At 41.7% G+C, this 20186-nt stretch overlaps 1 protein-coding gene across 3 annotated transcripts in view; it reads right to left on the bottom strand.

Moving 5' to 3' along the window:
* Positions 1-20186, bottom strand: part of MASP1 (MBL associated serine protease 1) — a 152659-nt gene that overhangs the window by 61325 nt on the left and 71148 nt on the right. Inside the window, exons 9-11 of one of the 3 annotated variants that reach the window (XM_068281226.1) lie at positions 8965-9102; positions 7430-7504; positions 935-3170 (exon numbers count right to left, since the gene is read on the bottom strand). In XM_068281226.1, coding sequence (XP_068137327.1) covers positions 2314-3170; positions 7430-7504; positions 8965-9102 — 1070 coding nt within the window. In that variant the 3' untranslated portion in view covers positions 935-2313. Of the gene's footprint in view, positions 1-934; positions 3171-7429; positions 7505-8964; positions 9103-14358; positions 15343-20186 lie in introns of those variants that run through there. The other 2 variants (XM_068281227.1, XM_068281228.1) reach the window with 2 other exon arrangements.

The following is a 20186-nucleotide window of genomic DNA, read 5'->3' as shown; positions in this document are numbered from 1 at the left end:
ATACCCGGCTGCCTATACTGAAGGCCACTATACCTTGCAACCTATAGTGAAGGCCCCTATACCTTGCTAGCTATACTGAAGACACCTTTACCTAGCTACCTATAGTGCGGGCAACTATACCATGGATCGCACAATTCTTATGTGCAGGATTCGTTAGATTCGGGATTCGAAAGGTTCGAGATATTCGAGAACCTTTTTAGATTCGGATCCGGATTCGGATTCGAAGAAATTGTGGATTCGTCCCATCCCTAGTTATTGATAACTGGAACATGTCCATCATTTATAAGGCTTTGGGTATAAATGACCTCTAAAACACCATGGCCCATATGCAATTAACTTTTTTCACCTGAGTTTTTCCCAGGAGATCATTTTTATCTTCTCTTTAAAGAGAATCTGTATTGTTAAAATCGCACAAAAGTAAACATACCAGTGCGTTAGGGGACATCTCCTATTACCCTCTGTCACAATTTCGCTGCTCCCCGCCGCATTAAAAGTGGTTAAAAACAGTTTTAAAAAGTTTGTTTATAAACAAACAAAATGGCCACCAAAACAGGAGGTAGGTTGATGTACAGTATGTCCACACATAGAAAATACATCCATACACAAGCAGGCTGTATACAGCATTCCTTTTGAATCTCAAGAGATCATTTGTGTGTTTCTTTCCCCCTGTTCTCATGCACTGAAGTTTCAGGCTGCTCTTTTCTTCCTGCAAACAGCTTTGCCCTTGTTTGTAATTCCTCAGTATGTGAAAGCCCAGCCAGCTCAGAGGACGATTTATCCAGCTTGTAAAAGATAAGAGAGAAGAGAGAAGCTGCTCTAATCCTAAATAACACACAGGCAGTGTGCAGAGAGGGGCCTGGAAGGGGGAGTACATATCAGAACCAAAACACTGAAGAACTTGGCAGCCTTCCAGACACAGGCTGACAAGTCTGACAAGAGAGAGATAAGTTGATTTATTACAGAGACTGTGATAGTACAAAGTGCTGCAGTAAGCCAGAACACATTAGAATAGCTTTTGGAACATGTAGGATGATAAAAAACAGGATGCAATTTTTGTTACGGAGTCTCTTTAAGATAACCTTTCAGCATTTTACAATCGAAAAAGTACCCAAACATTGGTGAAAAGGTACCATCAAATTTGTTTTGAGTATTTTCTTGTTTGCTGGTGGTTAAAAGGCATTTTATGATAAGTTGTGGAAATATCACCTAGGAGAAAACTCAGGAAAAAAAAAGTGAATTGCATATGGGCCCATGTTTCTCTTATCTAATACTTGGCTCAAGATGGCTGATATTCAGCATGTAACATAGCTTTCTCCCTGGGCTAATGCTAACAGGAAACATGAATATGTAGACCTGTTATGAACTTTATTCACATAGGCCTTGTTGAATGTTAGATTTGGAGTGCTTGATGCATGTAACTTTACAAAGTTAAACGGAAAATCTACTTTTGTTATAAAAAATAAATAAACATGTTTGCATTGTAATCTTTGTTGAAGGGATCTTTCCATTTCATTTTGCAACTAGTTTAGGATTTTCAAGACTGACAGTAATCTCAAATTGCTCTTTTCTGCAACCTTAGCAACAGTAAACTCAGTACTCCAGTAGGAGGACTGTTGCTATGAGACTGTTCGGAAATTCCCAGTTTGCTGCAGGAGCAATCAGCAGTGTTATCCATTTTTAAGCACCTGCTCTAATCCATTGACTGGCAGCCTACAGTGACACTCCTAACACAGTCTGTTAGAAGCTCTGTGACATGCTTATGATTTTTATACACACAGTATTAAAGTTGAAATATATTTGCCATTAATAATTGCAATATTTGGAGTAAAACTGGGAGCCAGACTGTCATAGTGATATGGAGGCTGCCATATTTATTTCCCTTTGATCCTGACCCCGTGTCTCTAATATTTTTAGCGATAGACTCTGAACAAGCATGCATGTCATGTGCTGCCTCTGACTGAAGTCTGATTGGATTAGTCACATACTTGTTTAGGATTGAGACACTACTGATGCCAGAAGATCAACAGGACTGCCAGGCAACTGGTATTGTTTAAAAAGAAATAAATATGGCAGCCTCCATATTATTACTCTCACCTCAGATTCACTTAAAGTATAAAAGCTGCCTGAGTTGGTTGATTACGATTGTACATTTGCAGCATACCCTTTCGAGTTAGAAAACTGAATCAACATGGAGTGTCTTCTGAAATTGAATAGTAATGCTTAGTGATTTGGCTCCCTGAATTGTGCAGAGGAGTGTGATATCTGTACTTGTACCTGTGGAGTATAATACATTGCAGTGGTTTAGCTACTCTTTCAGTGTTGTATCTGATCGCCTAACCAGTTCACATAGTTTGACACCCTGGTATATACGCCATATACTTGTTTGCTTCCACATTCCTCTGGACCACCCCAAGACACCAGCCCTTGAACAACCCATCTTTTCGTATTAACATCCTGAATAACAAAGGCACCTCCACTGTCTCCCAGACAAGTGTCTTTCCCGCCTTCATAAAATCCAGCGCAGAACATGTTTTCAGTTACACTATAATTTCCAGAGCGAGACTCATAGCTTGCTTTACATTCTGCATGGTGCACCACTGGTAATTTGACATACTGCAAGACATCTGACAGTGTCCTCATGCCAGAGCTGTGCACTTCATCCACAGTGATATTAGGGTTGGAGATACCCCACCCAGCTACAAGACCAAGGATATTAGGTCGTGGACCTTGTAACTCATGCTCAAATTCTGGTATGCATACTGGCATTATATACTGGTTCATTGTAACTCTTTCTTTCAATTTTACCAGAGCAATGTCATGGTTATAAATCTTTGGGTCAAAATCTTCATGTAAAATAATCTTGTCTATGCTTCTGGTTATGGCGTCTGTTTTATTTCTAACATCATGCAGCCCCAAATAAACAGTGACATGCTCCTTTGAGACGGGTATAACAGTATTATCCCGACGCTGAGACTTCAGGACGTGAGCAGCTGTGAGGACCCAATAATCTGACAGCAAGGCTCCACTGCCAAACCATTTGTCTTCTGGAACACGGGACAAATCTTCCACCACAATGAGGACCTGCCAAGGAAAAAAGCCTGGCTCTGCATTCCGACCTCCAATGATACGCTTGACTATTCCAGGGATCTGACGAAGTGGTCTTCCACATACTGGCAAGACATGGGAAGAAAAGGGTAAGAGTATTGTTAGATACAGTACATGAAAAAATACATAATATGTGTTGAGTGGATTATGCCAGGTTGATTAAATTTAAAGGGCTTATGAGAATGTGCCAGTGATGTACTATTGCTGATTTATCTTTTATACTAAACTATAAGGGCCATTCTGCTTGCTCCAGTAAGATGATTTTTAGCTTCTGAAAATGAAAATAATACAATCAAACTAGAGTTTCCAGTGGACTGACACTAAGGGATTATTCAGTAAAGATGTTGTGGTGTGTCTAAATTGTCTCACAAAAATTCACAATTTATGATGATAGCAGGAATGCAATGCAGTAGGCACACACAGGCCCATATGCAGTTCATTTTTTCTTATGAGTTTTCCACTAGGAGATATTTTAGCACTTTGCAATGCAAAAAGTACCAAAAAGTAGGTGAAAAAGTACTGTCAAACTTATTTTGAGCATTTCTTTGCTTTCTGGTGGTTTAAAGGGAAGGTTCACGGTGGGGATAAAAAAAAATAAAAATGCACATCCACTTACCTGGGGCTTCCTCCAGCCCGTGCCAGGTAGGACTTGCCCGGTCGCCTCCGGTGGCGCACCCAACCTGGCCAGGCCCGGCTGCCAGGTCGGGCTCTTCTGCGCTCCAAAATGAGCCGCACGCGGGTGCGCTGACGTCATCGGACGTCCTCCGGGCTGTACTGTAGCTGCTGATAGAACTCCTGATTGGATAGTTCCTTTTTTTTCATTTTACATCAGCTGATCAGCAGTCTACTGCTACATTTCTCTAGAGGACTATTTTTGTTTATTTTGAGGCTAACTTAAGCATGCATAATTGATAAGATTGCCCTGGCATAATCCACTAACAATGATGTATCATGGGCAAAATACATCATTGCACACCTTAGACCATCAATACCTGGTAAGTGATTGGTTGATTCCAATAAAAGCTTTAAAATGGCATGACTCTCAGCAAATGCACAATTGCAATATGAGTTTACTAAGGACACTCTTCAAAATCCCTGTCTGAAATCAAACCCAGGAGTCACGATTGGACGATCTTCTTTCACTTTGCGTGTTAGGCTCCACTGCCATCAGAGGAAATAATCCGGACACAGACAATTTAATAAAAAAGTGATACAGCAGACACAACATGGCAGAGCTGCCTTCACAAATCAAGTGTATTGTGCAGCAAGCTATAACCACATATTAAATGCCAGACCATACACATCTCAGCCACAAGTATGTTCTTGGCTCACATTTCACATTTTACCCAGTGAGGTTTCTATGGAGACCGGGAATATCTGGAAAATATGGTCTGTCATTTGTCAGGGGCAGAGATGCTGGGCTATCTCTGGGACAATATGCATCAGAAATCAGTAGACATTATATTACTATACGCTACGTAATAGTCTCTAATGGCACAGCACTAACTACCATAATGCTGCTAAAGTTACAGAGGAAAACAGAGGTTCTGGCATATGTGACACCATTTGCTCAGTAGAAAGAAAAAAAAATTAGTCATACACACACCTAAATGTTCTGGATATTATTATGTATTGGGATAAACTTGTGGTTGAATTTAAAAAAACAGACAGAGATTGAAACAACAATTTTTTATATAAAGCATATGTACCGGGGAAAATATATCCAAACTTCTCAAGTTTAGCCAAGCCTGTCTTAAAAAAATGAAATGCCATCCTGCTTGCTGTGAAAATGTTATGTCTATAAATGTAAAACCCTGCAGCGTCAAGGTAGAAGCCATCTACTGTAGTATCTTCTTTAACTGGCCTGTTCTCATTAAATGAAAGGTAAACACTAATTGGCTGCCATGGGATACAGTTTGTCTATTATTGTTATGCTTTACTTTGCTTTCATTTTATAAACAACTTTTGCAAAACGGTATCATTCAGTGTGAAAATTATTTCTTACATGTTTGCAGCAGTAATTAAAGGACAACTGCAATGAGAGGGCCATATTTATTTCCTTTTAAACAATACCAATTGCCTGGCTATCCTGCTGATCCTCTGCCTCTTATACTTTTAGCCATAGACCCTGAGCAAGCATGCAGCAGATCAGGGGCTCGATTCACAAAAGGGTGCTAACTCAGTTAGCACGCCTAAAAGCTTTGGGTGTGCTAACTAGGGTGCTAAGCAGTTAGCACGCCCAAAGCTTCTATTGATCGCACGCAAAGTTTAGCGCTGCACAGTGCATGCGAAACAGCGCACTGGGTGTGACTATAACGTTGCACCGGGTGCCCCTAAAATGCGCAGCGGGTGCGCCCGAAACGCCGCACCGTGCGACGTTTCACGCATCGCTAAACTTTTCACGTGCTAACTTACCGCGCGAAACTTTGCGCATCCTAAAGGGCTTTAGGCATGCTAAGGGGCTTTTAGGCGTGCTAATTAAGTTAGCACCCTTTTGTGAATCAAGCCCCAGATGTTTCTGACATTGTCAGACCTGACAAGATTAGCCACATGCTTGTTTCTAGTGTTATTCAAGCACTTCTGCAGCTAAATAGATCAGCAGGGCTGCCAGACAACTGGTATTATTTAAAAGGAAATAAATATGGCAGCCTCCATATTCTTATCCCTTCAGTTGTCCTTTAAATTATTTGTCTGCACTGCCATTTGTACATAATGTGTCCATTGAAATTAAGTTTGCACATTCATTTCCTATTATTTTTAAATAAATAGGTTTAATATAGGCTAGCGCTTCTTGCTTTTATATATGAATTCACTCCATAGGCAATCCTGTACATATTCAATAATACCTGTTAAATATTAAGTTATAATGTAAAATGAATGGCGAGGTTTCAGGTGAATAGTACATCAAGTTTCCCACTTCCCAGGCTAGAACTAAAAGCAATCAGTGAACTGCTTTGCGATGCAGTAAAACATTTTTGCCGCTATGCTCGAGCCAAAAAGTCCATTCAACTTATCATAGTTCACATTTTTATAATGTTCTCATGACCCTGTGACCCCAGACTGAGCAAGGATGTGAAAGTTCTTCTGAATGTGGTGGTAATACCGTATCTTGCTGATTTTTCTGCGCATACATTCTCTGAATGATACTTTCTTGAATAACTCTTCCAAGACTGGATTAGATGTGTTAGATAGATAGGTGCAATGCTTCTGAATATTCTTAGAATGGGGCAGATGTGGGTTGTGCATAATTACAGTAGCCACACACAGACAATTTGTTTTCCCTGTATCTTCAGTAGGACTCTATTGGTTATTTTTCAGACTCCCCGATCTACCGTACATCACAAGCAAACTCAGGTATAAAGTGTTCGGGAACCAGGATTTCACTTTCAATCACAAAACACAGAGTACCTTTAAATGCCCAAAACAGAACCAAGAGCAACAGCATGCTCCCATATCGATGAAATAGTATTATAACATAAACAACTACTGTATTTCGCCTGATTCAAATCAGGAACATGCAAATGTGCCTGTTTATGTGAGGTTTGGTTTTCTTAAAACGTAACTTTTATTAGTTCAGTAAAGAGTAGGTATAAATTACTCATAGACTAACATGATTTTAATTGGAGAGAAAGATATTGTTCAGGTTTAAAGGTTCCAGTAGTTATAAGTATATATACCTCCTGTGTGCTCTCTACTTCCAACTACTAATTTACTATCTATCTATATATACAAAGTAATCGTAGGCCACTTCCCAACACTTCAAGACCCAACATGTTTCGCCTTCTAAACTAAAGGCTTTATCAGGGGTGCTACACAAGAGGTGCAAAAGTGGCAGTGCATAAATAAACAGTTGCATTAGATATCACATCAGAAAAGTGGCCTTTCAAGCCCAGAGCATCCAGGGCATGATATTTCTTTATTGATAAACTGTTGTTTATCGTTAATTTCTGCTTGAATCCATGTTTTGGTGTTGGAGCATTTCTAATCATATAATGTTTAAATCCTTACCATTTAAACTGACACTTTTATATATATACTGTTTGAAATGTTTTGGAGACATAGCTGTTGCATTGAATGTTCTTGCTGTGTTATTCTCAGCAGACTGTGATTGTGGTTATGGCAGACTTGGTTTGCTTAGAGACCAAAGACAACTTAAATAAAGTTTACAGAAATGCTGCCCAATGCTGCCCAATACATTTTACATTCTTCTTTTTTAAAATATAGGTTAATTTTAAATCAAGTTCAGAGGTGTAGCTAAAAGAAAATTGTTAACTGTTGAATGTCTTGCATATAAATAGAAGAGATTACCGTACATATTAATTACCTGGTTCACATAGAGGAAGCTTGGATCCAATTTCTGAGTTCATCCATTCACCATTTTCCTTACAGGAGTATCCAGCTGCAGCAAATGACAATTAAAAGCATGAAATAATTGCCTTTATTTAATTTACCAGCACAGCAAGCAGTGTGTGTAGGTAGATGGCATTATCCTATACAGTGTATGAATACTCATACCCAGGACAGCTATGGTGAGATCAGCAAGAAGCACTGTTTGTGAAAATCGGAGTCTAAAAAGGTACATTTCCCACAGACCTTTTAACCCTTTTGCCGCCAAGCTCTCTCTTATCCTAAATTGCCCCTTTGGTGGCAGATCCCATTTTCAAATTGTTGCACGCTTCAAGAAAACACATTACGATGCAATAACATTTGTAAAGTGCTTTTCTCCAATAGGACTCAAAATGCATTCATGGATCTATCTCAGATCAATACATAATGAAAGGGTGGACTGTGTTACAGAGGAAATAAATAAAGGCCCCTTTTCACTAAGTGCAAATTTGTGTGGTTTTCCAGCACACACATTTGCACAGCAATCGCATTCCAGTGTTACAATTTTTCGACTGCTGCATGCGATTTTCATGTCCTTCTTTGCATTTTTTTGGATGGTTTTGTGTTTATTAATGTCAGTAGAAAACAAAAAAAAAATAGTGATTGCATATGTAAATTCGCTTGTAAAAACAGACAGACATTTATGTATGTAAATTCACATCTGCATGCTATTTTTTGTCAAAAAAATAGCATGCGAATTTGACCTTTGCTTCTAGTGGAAATGTACCATTAGTGTTCATAAATGCCAGACCAAACACATGGCTTTTCAGTTTGAACTTAAATGTCTCCAGGGGTGGAGATGCCCTGTTTGGGTGTAGCAAGGAGCTCCAATGAGTAGGAGCAGCATGACAGAAGGCTCTGGCTTCAAAGGTTTTTAGGTGGACTCTGGGGGTTTAGCCTCCCTGGTGTTCTGGACAAGCTGAGCTCATCCAGTGACGCTGGAGGGCACCGCTCAGCCCCTGGTGGGCCGATTTGGATATTTTTTTTTAAATGCAGCTAGCGCTTTATTAACTGCGTGTCTTACCTGATCGCCGCCACTTGCCGCTGATGCGCCGCTACCCGCCACGAAAATGCGCCGCACGGCCGCGGGAATCAGAACGCCCAGCAGGTTAGATCCTGTTGATCTGAGGTTACAGACCAAATGTTTTTGTACATATGCTGGCTGCAGGCATGTATAGGCAGGAGTCCTTATGCCCTCCTCTCACTGCTGCCCCCCTTTGTTCCTGTGTAAATGCCCCTGCAAGTCTGACAAGTTGTATATATTACAGTAACATTTGTAAGGCACTTTTTTTCTCCCAAAAGCCTCTAAAAAAATGCATGAAACAATTAATGTCCATAACTTTCCTTCAGAAGAGCTCACAATCTAATGGGATGACTGTAGCCATGTTAATGCACTTGTAGCATCACTATATGTCTGTCATTCACAATGCTGTCCAAAGGTACAAGGCAGAATATGCTTTACTAGTCTCTTACCTGTAATGTTGGGGGTCATCAGGTAGTAAGGTTCCCTGCAGGCGTATGTGATAGATGACAGGTATGTTGTAGTATTAGTTGGTGCAGAGAAGCTTACAAAACCATTCTCAAGCTCTTTAGGCATTTTGCAGTCAACAACTGGAAGAGTAAAATATACTTATTGTTAAGTGGCTGCGACTGATTCCGCATTAAGTTAAATTAGAAATGTAAAGGATGCCATTCTTCTTCATATGGTCTGTCTTACCTGGGCAGTGCTGTGGAATATTTTATAGCGGAGGTGTATTTCAGCGCATAACATCTACAGCTGATCAATAATTAGCCTCTAATGGAACAGTCAGTAGTAAATTAATCATTGTTTCAGCAGCCTTATAATTAAGTTTACTGACAAGCTAATTCTGGAAAATTATTCATGCAAGCTTCTAATGCCTTGCTTTGCTTCCCATTCCAGGAATCATTTATATTCTGTAAGGGCCACTTTGCATCAGTTTGACCATATTCACCAGCATGAATAGATAAAGAAAGGTAGTAGACTTAGTATGGTCTCTATCCTATTAACTTTTCTCCTGAATTTTCTCCAAGGAAGTAACTTACATGCTATCTTATAAATAATTACGGTTCATAGCATTTGAAAAAGTATTAAAGATGAACTGTAGTGAAAATGTCATAATTAATAAAATGCTTATTGTTTACAATATTAATATATAGATTATTTAGTCAGCGTTTACATATTGTAAAATCTTTCCTCTCCCTGATTTACGTTATGAAATGTATCACTGGTGGTGACATCTTTAGTTCTGCCAGGTGACCTGTGTGGAATGTTCTTTTCTGAGAGTTCTATGCACAGAGGGAGATACTGGTTGCTTGGCAGTTGGAAAAAGCTGTTATTTCCCACAATGCAATGAGGTTCACAGACAGCAAACCTGTCAGAACCTTGGTCATGACATCATACTCTGGCAGGGGTTTCAACACAATATCAGTTATACCGACCCCCCCTGATGATCTATTTGAGAAAAGGTAAAGATTCCTCATCGGAAAGGTGGTGTCAGCTACTGATTAGATTGAAAGTCAATCCTTGGTTAAAGTTCCTCTTTAAATAGTAGGTAAAAAGGTAATATCATACTCATTTTCTTGCTTGGTGCTAGCTTTAAAAGTATTTTATTAATAAGGTTTGAAAATATCTACTTGACAAAAACTCAGGAGAAAAGTTAATAGGATATAACACTGTTTTTATTTATCCTTGTCTCCAGCTTTTTGTATGTTTCTCTCAAAGCCTGTTTTATTACGTTTGTACATTTTGGACCTACGTTTTCCTGGCACACTTTAAAGAATACTATAAACAATCCATATACCTTCCAACCTCCCAGAAAGAGGCTCCCGATCTAATGTCTCAACCATAAATCTGAGTTGGCTTCATGTGCTAAGCCAACGTACTGGTGTTTGTTTCACTTGTGGGAGGAAACTGAACTATCTGGAGAAAACCCATACAAGAACGGTAATGAACATACAAACTGCAGGAAGATAGTGTGGTGGCACTCAAACCCAGATGTGATATTCTCTCACATAAAACCATAACACAATAACCACCAAATACACAGATCACAACTAAAATACTAGTGTATGCTCAGAGGCCTAGTGCACACCAAAATCCTCTAGCAGATCTGCTAATGCTAGAGGTTTTTGAAGCAGATTTTCAGAGCGATTCCTAGGCATGTTTAGAGATGTCTTCTAAACATGCCTAGCGTTTTTTGGAACATTTTTGTGTAGCAGATTACAAATATTGTTACAGTAAAAGCTGTTACTGAACAGCTTCTGTAACAAAAGCGCCTGGAAAACCGCTCTGATCTAGCGTTTTTCAGAACGTTTTTCCACTTTCCTATACTTAACATTGAGGCAGAAACGCCTCAGAAATCTAAAAAATGCTGCAGCCCCCGAGTTTTCATTGTGGAAAAAACAAACCTCTCTGGTGTCATGTGCACCAGCCCATTGAAATACATTAGCCAAGCAGTTTTCCCCCTGCAAGCATTTTAAAGGCGGAGCCTTGGACACGCACGCTTCCTGTAAACAACACATAGACGGAGGTTGCCGGCGCCGCGGCGAGGAGTCCGGATGACATCCACAGGGCTATGTGAGATATGCTTGTAAATTTTTATTGGGGCTTTTAGCCATATTAAAAAAGGTTTTTACGCTATGAGAGGCGGTTTTTTATGCTTTCTTTAGTTCAACTGGTGAAATTACAGCCTTGATATGGTGATATGCCTGAGATTGGATCTTATCTGGTGAGCAGGGGAATGAAGGGGGGAGTGTGACCCCCGTCCTGCATGAGGTGGAGGTTTATTTTCCCCAGCACTAAGTGTGGAGTCTGCACTTGGTGTATAAGTAGTGGAAGATTACCCGCTATGTGCTTTTCTTTCTTTCCCTAGCTCATTTAGGAATATAAGGATACCTCTTGGATATCACTTGCCAGTACGTGCTGCTGTATTTGCTTGGATTTTAAAAAATGCTTCAGAACCGCTCTGGTGTGCACCAGCCCTCATTGAATCCAGACTAGACTTTTCCAACAGTTTTCTCTATGGATTACCAATAAATCTGATGACACCACTACAGCCCACCCTGTCTTGGGGCTGTTCCACCTCTAATCTTGCTTTTCAAACATTGTTTTTCTCTGTCAGTCTTTTAACTTGCTGTCCATCAATACATAGGATAGAGTTCAAGCTTCTAATTATTGACTAAAAGACCTCCCTCTTTTACCTACATTTATTTCCAGATATCACTATAGACACTGCCTATGCTCTACCATTGCAAAGCCAGTCTGGCACTTCAGTGAATGCTCTTAAAGAGGAACTCCAGTGAAAATAATTTAATATAAAAAGGTGCTTAATTTTTACAATAATTATGTATACATGATTTAGTCAGAGTTTGCTCATTGTAAAATCTTTCCTCTCCCAGATTCACATTCTGACATGTATTACATGGTGACATTGTTACTGTGGGCAGATTATGTAGCTGTTCTGGCTTTAACAGACAGCTATAAACAGCCATTTCCTGTGTGTGTCATTGTTACATTGTGGCAGTTTGCCCAGAGTACCGTACGGTACCAGAGCCTCTTGTGGGAGGGGTTTCAGCACAAAATCAGTCATACAGCGCCCCCTGATGGTCTGTTTGTGAAAATCATTATATTTTTCATGTAAAAGTGGGTATCAGCTACTGATTGGGATAAAGTTCAATTCTTGGTCGGAGTTTCTCTTTAACAACCACATTCAAGTGCAACATTTTTGAAAATGGTGATGGAGGTTGTTTAGGGGTCTTTTCCAACAGTCTATGCAGCCAGAGAACCAGTGTTTGTGTATAAACAAGGCAAAAGGAATAGTGACTGATAGTGGCATAAGAGTGTTAATACACATGTCCTTTAACCTCCCTAGTGGTTTTGCTCTGGGGAAGGGGGGGGGGCATAGGCAACCGCAGGGGGGATTACAGCTGCCCAGAATCCACCCTCAGACCAGGGCCGGTGCAGTGTCTGGAGATAGGCACAAGCTGAGACACCAGAATATCTGCAGGCATCCTGCAATTCATAGCACTACCCCCTTTCTTTCCTTGCTAAAGTTGACTTTGGATTTAGCAGCAGTGTGTGTACAGAGTCAGGTATGAGCACAGCCCTGTGACCTGCTGTGTGAATGCTTCACTTTCCCCTTCATTACCAATGTCGGCTGTCCTCATTATTATCTGTATCCAAACTGCTTCTGATCGATCCCGTTGTCGGTCGGTCAGATGGGAAATTGCATTATGTGTACCGAGCTTGATGTCCTAAAATATTATTATACTGCATTGTGCATGGCTGAGGGAGACCTTTCAGGAAATAGAAGTAAATCTACCAGTCCTCCACTACATGACATTGCTGGTCCATTTCTGGTGAATGGAAGCAGAGCTGTCACATAACAAGTCCTGAAGAAACTCTCTGGTAAGCAATGCTGCGGGTGGCCAAAGTTGCTCAGAGCAATTAGAGATGTGCGGTTCCAGGCCCTAATTATCTCTCAAAACAGCAGCAGGCTTGAAAACACTTTTCCTATTCACTGACTTATGTGAATCTAAAACTAAATGATATTATATGCAGTCATGTATTTGTTTGCATAAAGAACACTTCTCAGGCAACATACTAATGGCTAATTAGCATTCACCTTTCAAAACAAGCCTACTTCAAGGCCATTAGCATAATCAAAGCCCATTTCCTGAATGTATTTCCCCCCTGAATATTAATTGAAGACAAGCATAATCTTCTTGATACCATGACAAAAATGGCGAAGATTGTAAATGTATGCACTAAGCCACACACCTTAATGGACGACTGACCTGAGAGATATGGAGGTTGCCATATTTATTTCCTTTTAAACAATACCAGTTGCCTGACACACTTCTGATCTTTTATGTATCAGTAGTGTCTGAATCACACACCTGAAACAAGCATGCAGCAAATGCAGTCAAACTTAAGTCGAATATCTGATCTGCATGCTTGTTCAGGGTCTATGACTAAAATTATTAGAGGCAGGATGGCCAGGAAAGGAGCATTGTTTAAAAGGAAATAAATATGGCAGTCTCCATTTCCCTCTGAGACTGGTCAGTTATCATTTAAACTATTACTACTGTACAACTACTACTACAATAGTAATTAACACATTTTTTTAAAAGTTAAAACTAAATAAATAAAAAATAAGTTCATAACAAAAAAAGATTCTTCTTTTTTTTAACTTGTATTTTAATAATTTTCTTGAACTTGTTAAGTATACCCATATTTGCAGCTAATTTCTAAGAAAACAGAATCAAATGTATACAATATGGAGTGCATAGATGTCTTATAAATAAAACATTATGATTGCAATATAATATAATAAGTATAATGTGGTAACAATAAAATAGTTGAATGAATACTGTAAAAGAACATTGTATCAAGTAGCCCAAGAGACAGCCAATAAGATATAAGGTTTCAGTTACTTATAAATTACTGCATACCTTTAGTCTAAAGCTTTGTACTCATGTTAGATAAAGTCATTTGGAACGTCCAATGAACAGATTTCGCCATTTCGGACGACAACGATGAGTGACTGATATCGAGTATTCTGTCCGATCCAACTGGCTTATCAACTCAGATGACTATTGAGGAGATACATTGTTCCAAAATGTGGGCACATGTCGTGTGACATGTCACTTCCACTTGCGCACACAGTTTTTGGATGACATAATTGTTTAGACCAGTGTTTCTCAAACCTGTCCTCGTGACTCCCCAATGGTGCATGTTTTGCAGGCAACCTCACCTATGCACAGGTGGGGTAATTAGTGTCTCCTCCATCTAGCTGAAATACTAATTGCCCCACCTGTGCATAGGTGAGGAAGCTGCCTGCAAAACATGCACCGTTGGGGAGTCACAAGGACAGGTTTGAGAAACACTGGCTTAGAATATCAGTATGTGAAAACAAGGTCGTTTATATGAATTTTTGTTACTTTTTGTTCGGTAATGTTGTTTGAGTGATATTGCTTGTTTCAATGCACCGACTTTTATCTAGTGCATGTACTGACCTTAACTACTTGCGTACCAGCAGTCTCTGGTCCCTTAAGAATCAGAGACTGTAATATAGAAAAACGGCTGCTACAGACTAATTGCTGCACGGACCTGCCACTCTCGCCATTCACCCATCGCTGCAGGCCCTCACTCTGCTGTTGCTATGACGGTAGGGTTCTTTGAGTCAGTCAGGCTTTTGACCCTGTGATCTATGTGAGCCAATGAGATTGCGACGGCTTTGTGACAGCAGAGCGAGGGGCCTGTGGCAATTGGTGAGCGGCGCGATCGGCCTTAGCAGCGGGTCTGCACAAGTGCGGTAATTGAAATCCACATCCTGGCAGAAATAAGCAGCCACAAACGGCATAGATTTAAATTACTGCGGTCAGGGAGCAGTTAAGTACTGTCAAAGAATATTGTTTGGCAAACCAGTACCATAGTTGCAAAAGTAGGAGGTTATAGTAATGAATACAATTTTTCTTTTTTTTTCATAAGAGGAAAAGTGATTGTACACTAAAACCCAAAAGTATGTGCAAATGGCATTTTAGTAGAGCAGTCAGTCAGCGGGCAAGCTGTCCAGTCTATGTAACAATAAATTGTTGCCTCTGGAAAATGTGTTGTGAGTACATAATGAGAGCAACAGAGACAGCTGGCCACTTAATGCAGGCTGCACTCTACGGAGACCTTCAGTAGCTTGAGTCTGTCACACACTTATCTGTCTTGTGCTGTTACTATAAGAGGTAAGCAAAGTGTTCTGAAATACTGGGGCACATGATAACAGGCCAAAGTAAGCTTGTTTTATTCCAGTCTTCAGCTCATCCTCAAATCCATCTCTGCAGTTTTGTCAGAACAATGGGAGAAAGAAAATTGTTGCAGATTGTTGCAGGAGGGAGACAAAAAAGAAATAGAAATTAGAATTCATGCAAATAGGAAACATGCAGAAAACTCACCACCAGAGCACAAATCAAATCAACCTTCTGAAAAGGGATTTTTCATTTTATTTGTAAAAAAGTAAAGGAAAGGGGTAGGGAAGACAGTAAAATTGATACATACATACATATTATAAAACAAAAAAGTAGAAGATATATTAGCAGTTAAAATAAATGAAAATAGTTGACCATAGCCCAGTATAGAGGAAGAAGAGCATAATCCTCATAGTGTAGCCTATTTTAATAGAGGGTGAGGATATGACTGATCCACAGACTGGCAGGAAAATCTGCAACTTCTATCCAGTTTTTGCTACAAGTAGTTTGCATTGCTTATGCTTTCTATGCACATACAAATAATGTAATCAAGCTGAAAAATGTTAGTTCATGCAATACACAGAGCCAGACTGAAAACATTCAGCTTTTCCCATCAGATGTGTAATTTCCCTTTGTAGGAAACATGAAGTGAGAAGAATACAGAGGTTGCCATCTTAATTATCTAATAAACGATGGCAGTTGCCTGACTTCTGTGCTGATGATCTGCCTCTAATACTTTAAAGTGAACTTGAACCAAGTAAAATTATTTAAAATGAACACATGATGTACCTGAAAATGAATATTACATACTTACCTCAATGTCATTTCCTCTCAGAAGCAGGCCCGGTCCACTCATGATGCCAAGTAAGGCGACTGCCTCAGGCAGCAGAAGTCTGGGGTTAACACCAGGCAGAAACAGGAAGTGAAGAGAGGGCCTGGCCAACCTATACTGGGGGCAACTGTACCTGGCCAAGCTATACTGGGACAACTGTACCTGGCTAACCTATACTGGGGGCAACTGTACCTAGCTACCAAATTGTCGGGTGCTGTGCGATCATTCCAATTTGGGGGGTGCTTACTCACAAGTTTTCGTCAGGCAGCAAAAAGTCTAGAACCGACCCTGCTCAGAAGCTCATTTTCTTCTAACAATGACTCCTTTCAGTTCTGACTAGATCTAGTCAGACTTATCTCTCCGAAAGCTGAAAGCCTTAGGGCCCTTTTTCACTAAATCAGTTGCTGTCAATTATAGCTAAAAGGACAACTGATGGGCAAGGTAACATTCATGTTTCCCTACACCTCAAGCGATATTACTGGTTAATGGAGTGCTGACGAGGCCATCCTCAACTTTAAAATGGAGAGCAAAGAATTCCTCCAATGACAGTGGACAAACTGGACACGGAAGAGGAGAAAGTGATTGATGAGGTAAGTATGATGTGAGCATGTTTATTTTCACATTAATTTTTCAGTTCAGTTTTGCTTTAAAGTGATCCTTAACCGAGTTTAAAAAAAAGTTTCACTTACCTGGGGCTTCCACCAGCCCCTTGAAGACCCCTGCGCCGGGACAAACCAGTCCTCCTGTCCCCCGCAGGCAGCCAGTTTCATTTTTGGTGTCTGCAGAGGGCTGGAGGAAGTCCCAGGTAAGTGAAACTTTTTTTTTTTTTTCTTTACTCGGTTAAGGTTCACTTTAAGTCACTGGCCCAGAATGTGTATGCAAGTCAGATGCCATGAAATGCCTTGTCCTTTTCAACAAACTGTTAAATATAGGGAACAGTTGTCTTCATTGAAGGTAAGCCCAAACCTACCTTATTTTAAACAGTTTTTAAATTATTGATAGCTTTTGGGAATCTCCAGTCACCAGTTACTTGTGTTTCCACCCTGGTTGGGGGGTTCAGAATTTTTTTTTTTAATTAAAATTTAATCTTGGACTTCACCAGCACCTTAAAGGCAGCGTGGGGGCGGTACTTCCCCACAAGCGATCATACAGGTTGCGTGTAAGCAACCTAAAAGTGTGGCTACCTATTTTATATATTAATCATTATTGATACAATCTTCAAAAAAATACTACATGCAAATGGGCTCCATCTTCCCTGTGTGTTTTTTTTTCTTTATTGTTTCTCCGCTTTAGTCTGACTCCACTGACTGCATGCTTGTTTCAGGTGGGTGACTAAAAAACAACTAGGCAGGATAATTTGAGTAGAGATGTCGAACACCGTTCGCAAACTTTCGCGGAAGGTTCATTCGCGCGAACATTCGCGAACCGCAATAGACTTGTTTCAGGTGGGTGCTTAAAAACAACTAGGCAGGGTAATTTGAGTAGAGATGTCGAACACCGTTCGCAAACTTTCGCGGAAGGTTTGGTTCGCACAAACCTTCGCGAACCACAATAGACTTCAATGGGGAGGCGAACTTCAAAATTTTGAAAAATTTCTGCTGATTGGAAAAATTATAGAAAAGATGTTTCATGGGGTCTAATACCTGACATGGTTGAGTGAAATACGCATCAAAAGTCCCAGAAAAAAACCTGGATTTAATACAAAGCAGTTTTTTAAGGTCAGAAATCTCATTGAATGTTCAATTGCAGGCCTACACCACTTTATGACATCAGGAATCCCCTCACTCCTTCCTCCCATAAGGAATCCCCTCACTCCTTCCTCCCTCCTCCCATCAGGAATCCCCTCACTCCTTCCTCCCTCTCTCCCTCCTCCCGGAGGAAGGAGGGTCTCATCTTTCATGGAATTGTAGTATTTCAAAAGCCAGCTTACATACCGTGGATGGGAATTGAACCCAGGTCTCAGTGTGCGGTAGGTAACTCATTTAACCACTATACCACCAACAACACTACATGCTGAAGCCAGCCTAACATGTACCATTATGATCAATCCAAGAGAAAAATTAGCTTGCTTAATCCACAGAATTGTACTATATCAAAAGCCAGCTTACATAACATGGCTGGGAATTGAACCCAGGCTGGGCTGGGAATTGAACCCAGGTCTTAGTGTGCGGTAGGTAACTCATTTAACCACTATACCACCAACAACACTACATGCTGAAGCCAGCCAAACATGTACCATTGTGATATATCCAAGAGAAAAATGATCTCTCTCTCTCTCTCTCTCTCTCTCTCTAGGACTTGATGACATTGAAGTGAATTTTCAGCTTAAAACCATCAACAGATATCGGCAGAATTTCACAGGCAATTTTGGAATTCCGCCAGATTGAAAAAGAAATTCCGTTCCGACCAAACGGAACGGAATGACCAATTTCCGCCTAAAATTGCGGAAAATACAATTCCGCGGGAAGCGTGACCATCCCTACGAGAGAGAGAGAGAGAGAGAGAGAGAGAGAGAGAGAGAGAGAGCAGGGCCGGCCCGCCCATGAGGCGGGGTGAGGCGGGTTCCTCAGGCGGCAGGAAGTGGAGGGGCGGCACCAGATGACGTGGCTGTGATAGCGGGGGGAGCCAGAGCCGCGGTGAGGGCAGCCCGACCTCTCCCCGGGCCGCCCTCCATGCTCCCCCCCTCGGACTGCAGGCAGCAGAGTTAGCGCGCAGGGAAGCGCTGCTGTACATAGCTGTTACTCACCTCCCTGGATCCGATCGCCGCTCCCGCCCTGCTGGTCTCCTCTCTGCCTAGCCGGCTGATACACACGCGGCTGCTTCCTGTGTAAACAGGAAGCAGCGTGTGTATCAGCAGCGGCTACATTGCAGAGAGGAGACCAGCAGGACGGGAGCGGCGATCGGATCCAGGGAGGTGAGTAACAGCTGTGTACAGCAGCGCTTCCCTGCGTGCTAACTCTGCTGCCTGCAGTCCGAGGGGGAAGCATGGAGAGCGGCCCGGGGAGAGGGAGGGAGAGGTCGGGCTGCCCTCACCGCGGCTCCGGCTCCCCCCTCCGCCATTATGAGGGGGCACCTACCTACTTAACCTATACTGGGCAAGCTACCTATCTATCCTATACTGGGAGGCACCCACCTAATCTAACCTGTTTTGGGGGCAGCTACCTATCTATCCTATACTGGGGGGCACCTACCTAATCTAACCTGTACTGGGGGCAGCTACCTATCTATCCTATACTGGGGGGCACCTACCTAATCTAACCTGTACTGGGGTGCAGCTACCTATCTAACCTATACTGGGGGGCAGCTACCTATCTAACCTATACTGGGGGCAGCTACCTATCTAACCTATGCTGGAGGGCTGCTACCTGTCTAACCTATGCTGGGGGCAGCTACCTATCTAATCTATACTGGGGGCACCTACCTAATCTAACCTGTACTGGGGGCACCTACCTAATCTAACATATACTGAAGGGCAGCTACCTATCTAACCTATACTGGGGGCACTTATCTAACCTGTATTGGGGGCACCTACCTACCTAGCCTATACAGGTGGCAACCATACTGGCTACCTATACTGGGGGCACCTACCTAACTAACCTATACTGGGGGTACCTACCTATCTAACCTATGCTGGGGGCAACTATGCTGGCTACCTATATTGGAGGCACCTACCTAGCTAACCTGTACTGGGGGCACCTACTTATCTAACTTATACGGGGGGGGGGGGGGGCTTGCCTATCTAACATACTGGGGGCAACTATACTGGCTACCTATACTGGAGGCAACTACCTGGCTAACCTATACTGGGGGCAACTTTACTGGCTCACCCATGCCTGGCCACCTATACTCGGGGGGGGGGGGGGGGGGGGACCTATAGCTGGCTACCTATACCGGGGGGGGGGGGGGGCGCAATTTTTACACCCTCGCCCTGGGTGCATTTTAGCCTAGAAACTGCACTGTTGCCGCCGGCCTCAGAGTCCAACGACTCCGAGCTCTGCAGCCTCTCCTGTCTCTTTCAAGGCTGCACGCTAGTGACGCTGCCTAGTGCCTAAGCCTGCTGATTTGATGGCGGCGGCTGCCGCCCGCTCTGCTGCCCTGGCTG

The sequence above is a fragment of the Hyperolius riggenbachi genome, chromosome 4 (assembly GCF_040937935.1).
Source record: "Hyperolius riggenbachi isolate aHypRig1 chromosome 4, aHypRig1.pri, whole genome shotgun sequence".
NCBI lineage: Eukaryota > Metazoa > Chordata > Amphibia > Anura > Hyperoliidae > Hyperolius > Hyperolius riggenbachi.
This window is presented reverse-complemented; position numbering and strand designations above follow the sequence as displayed.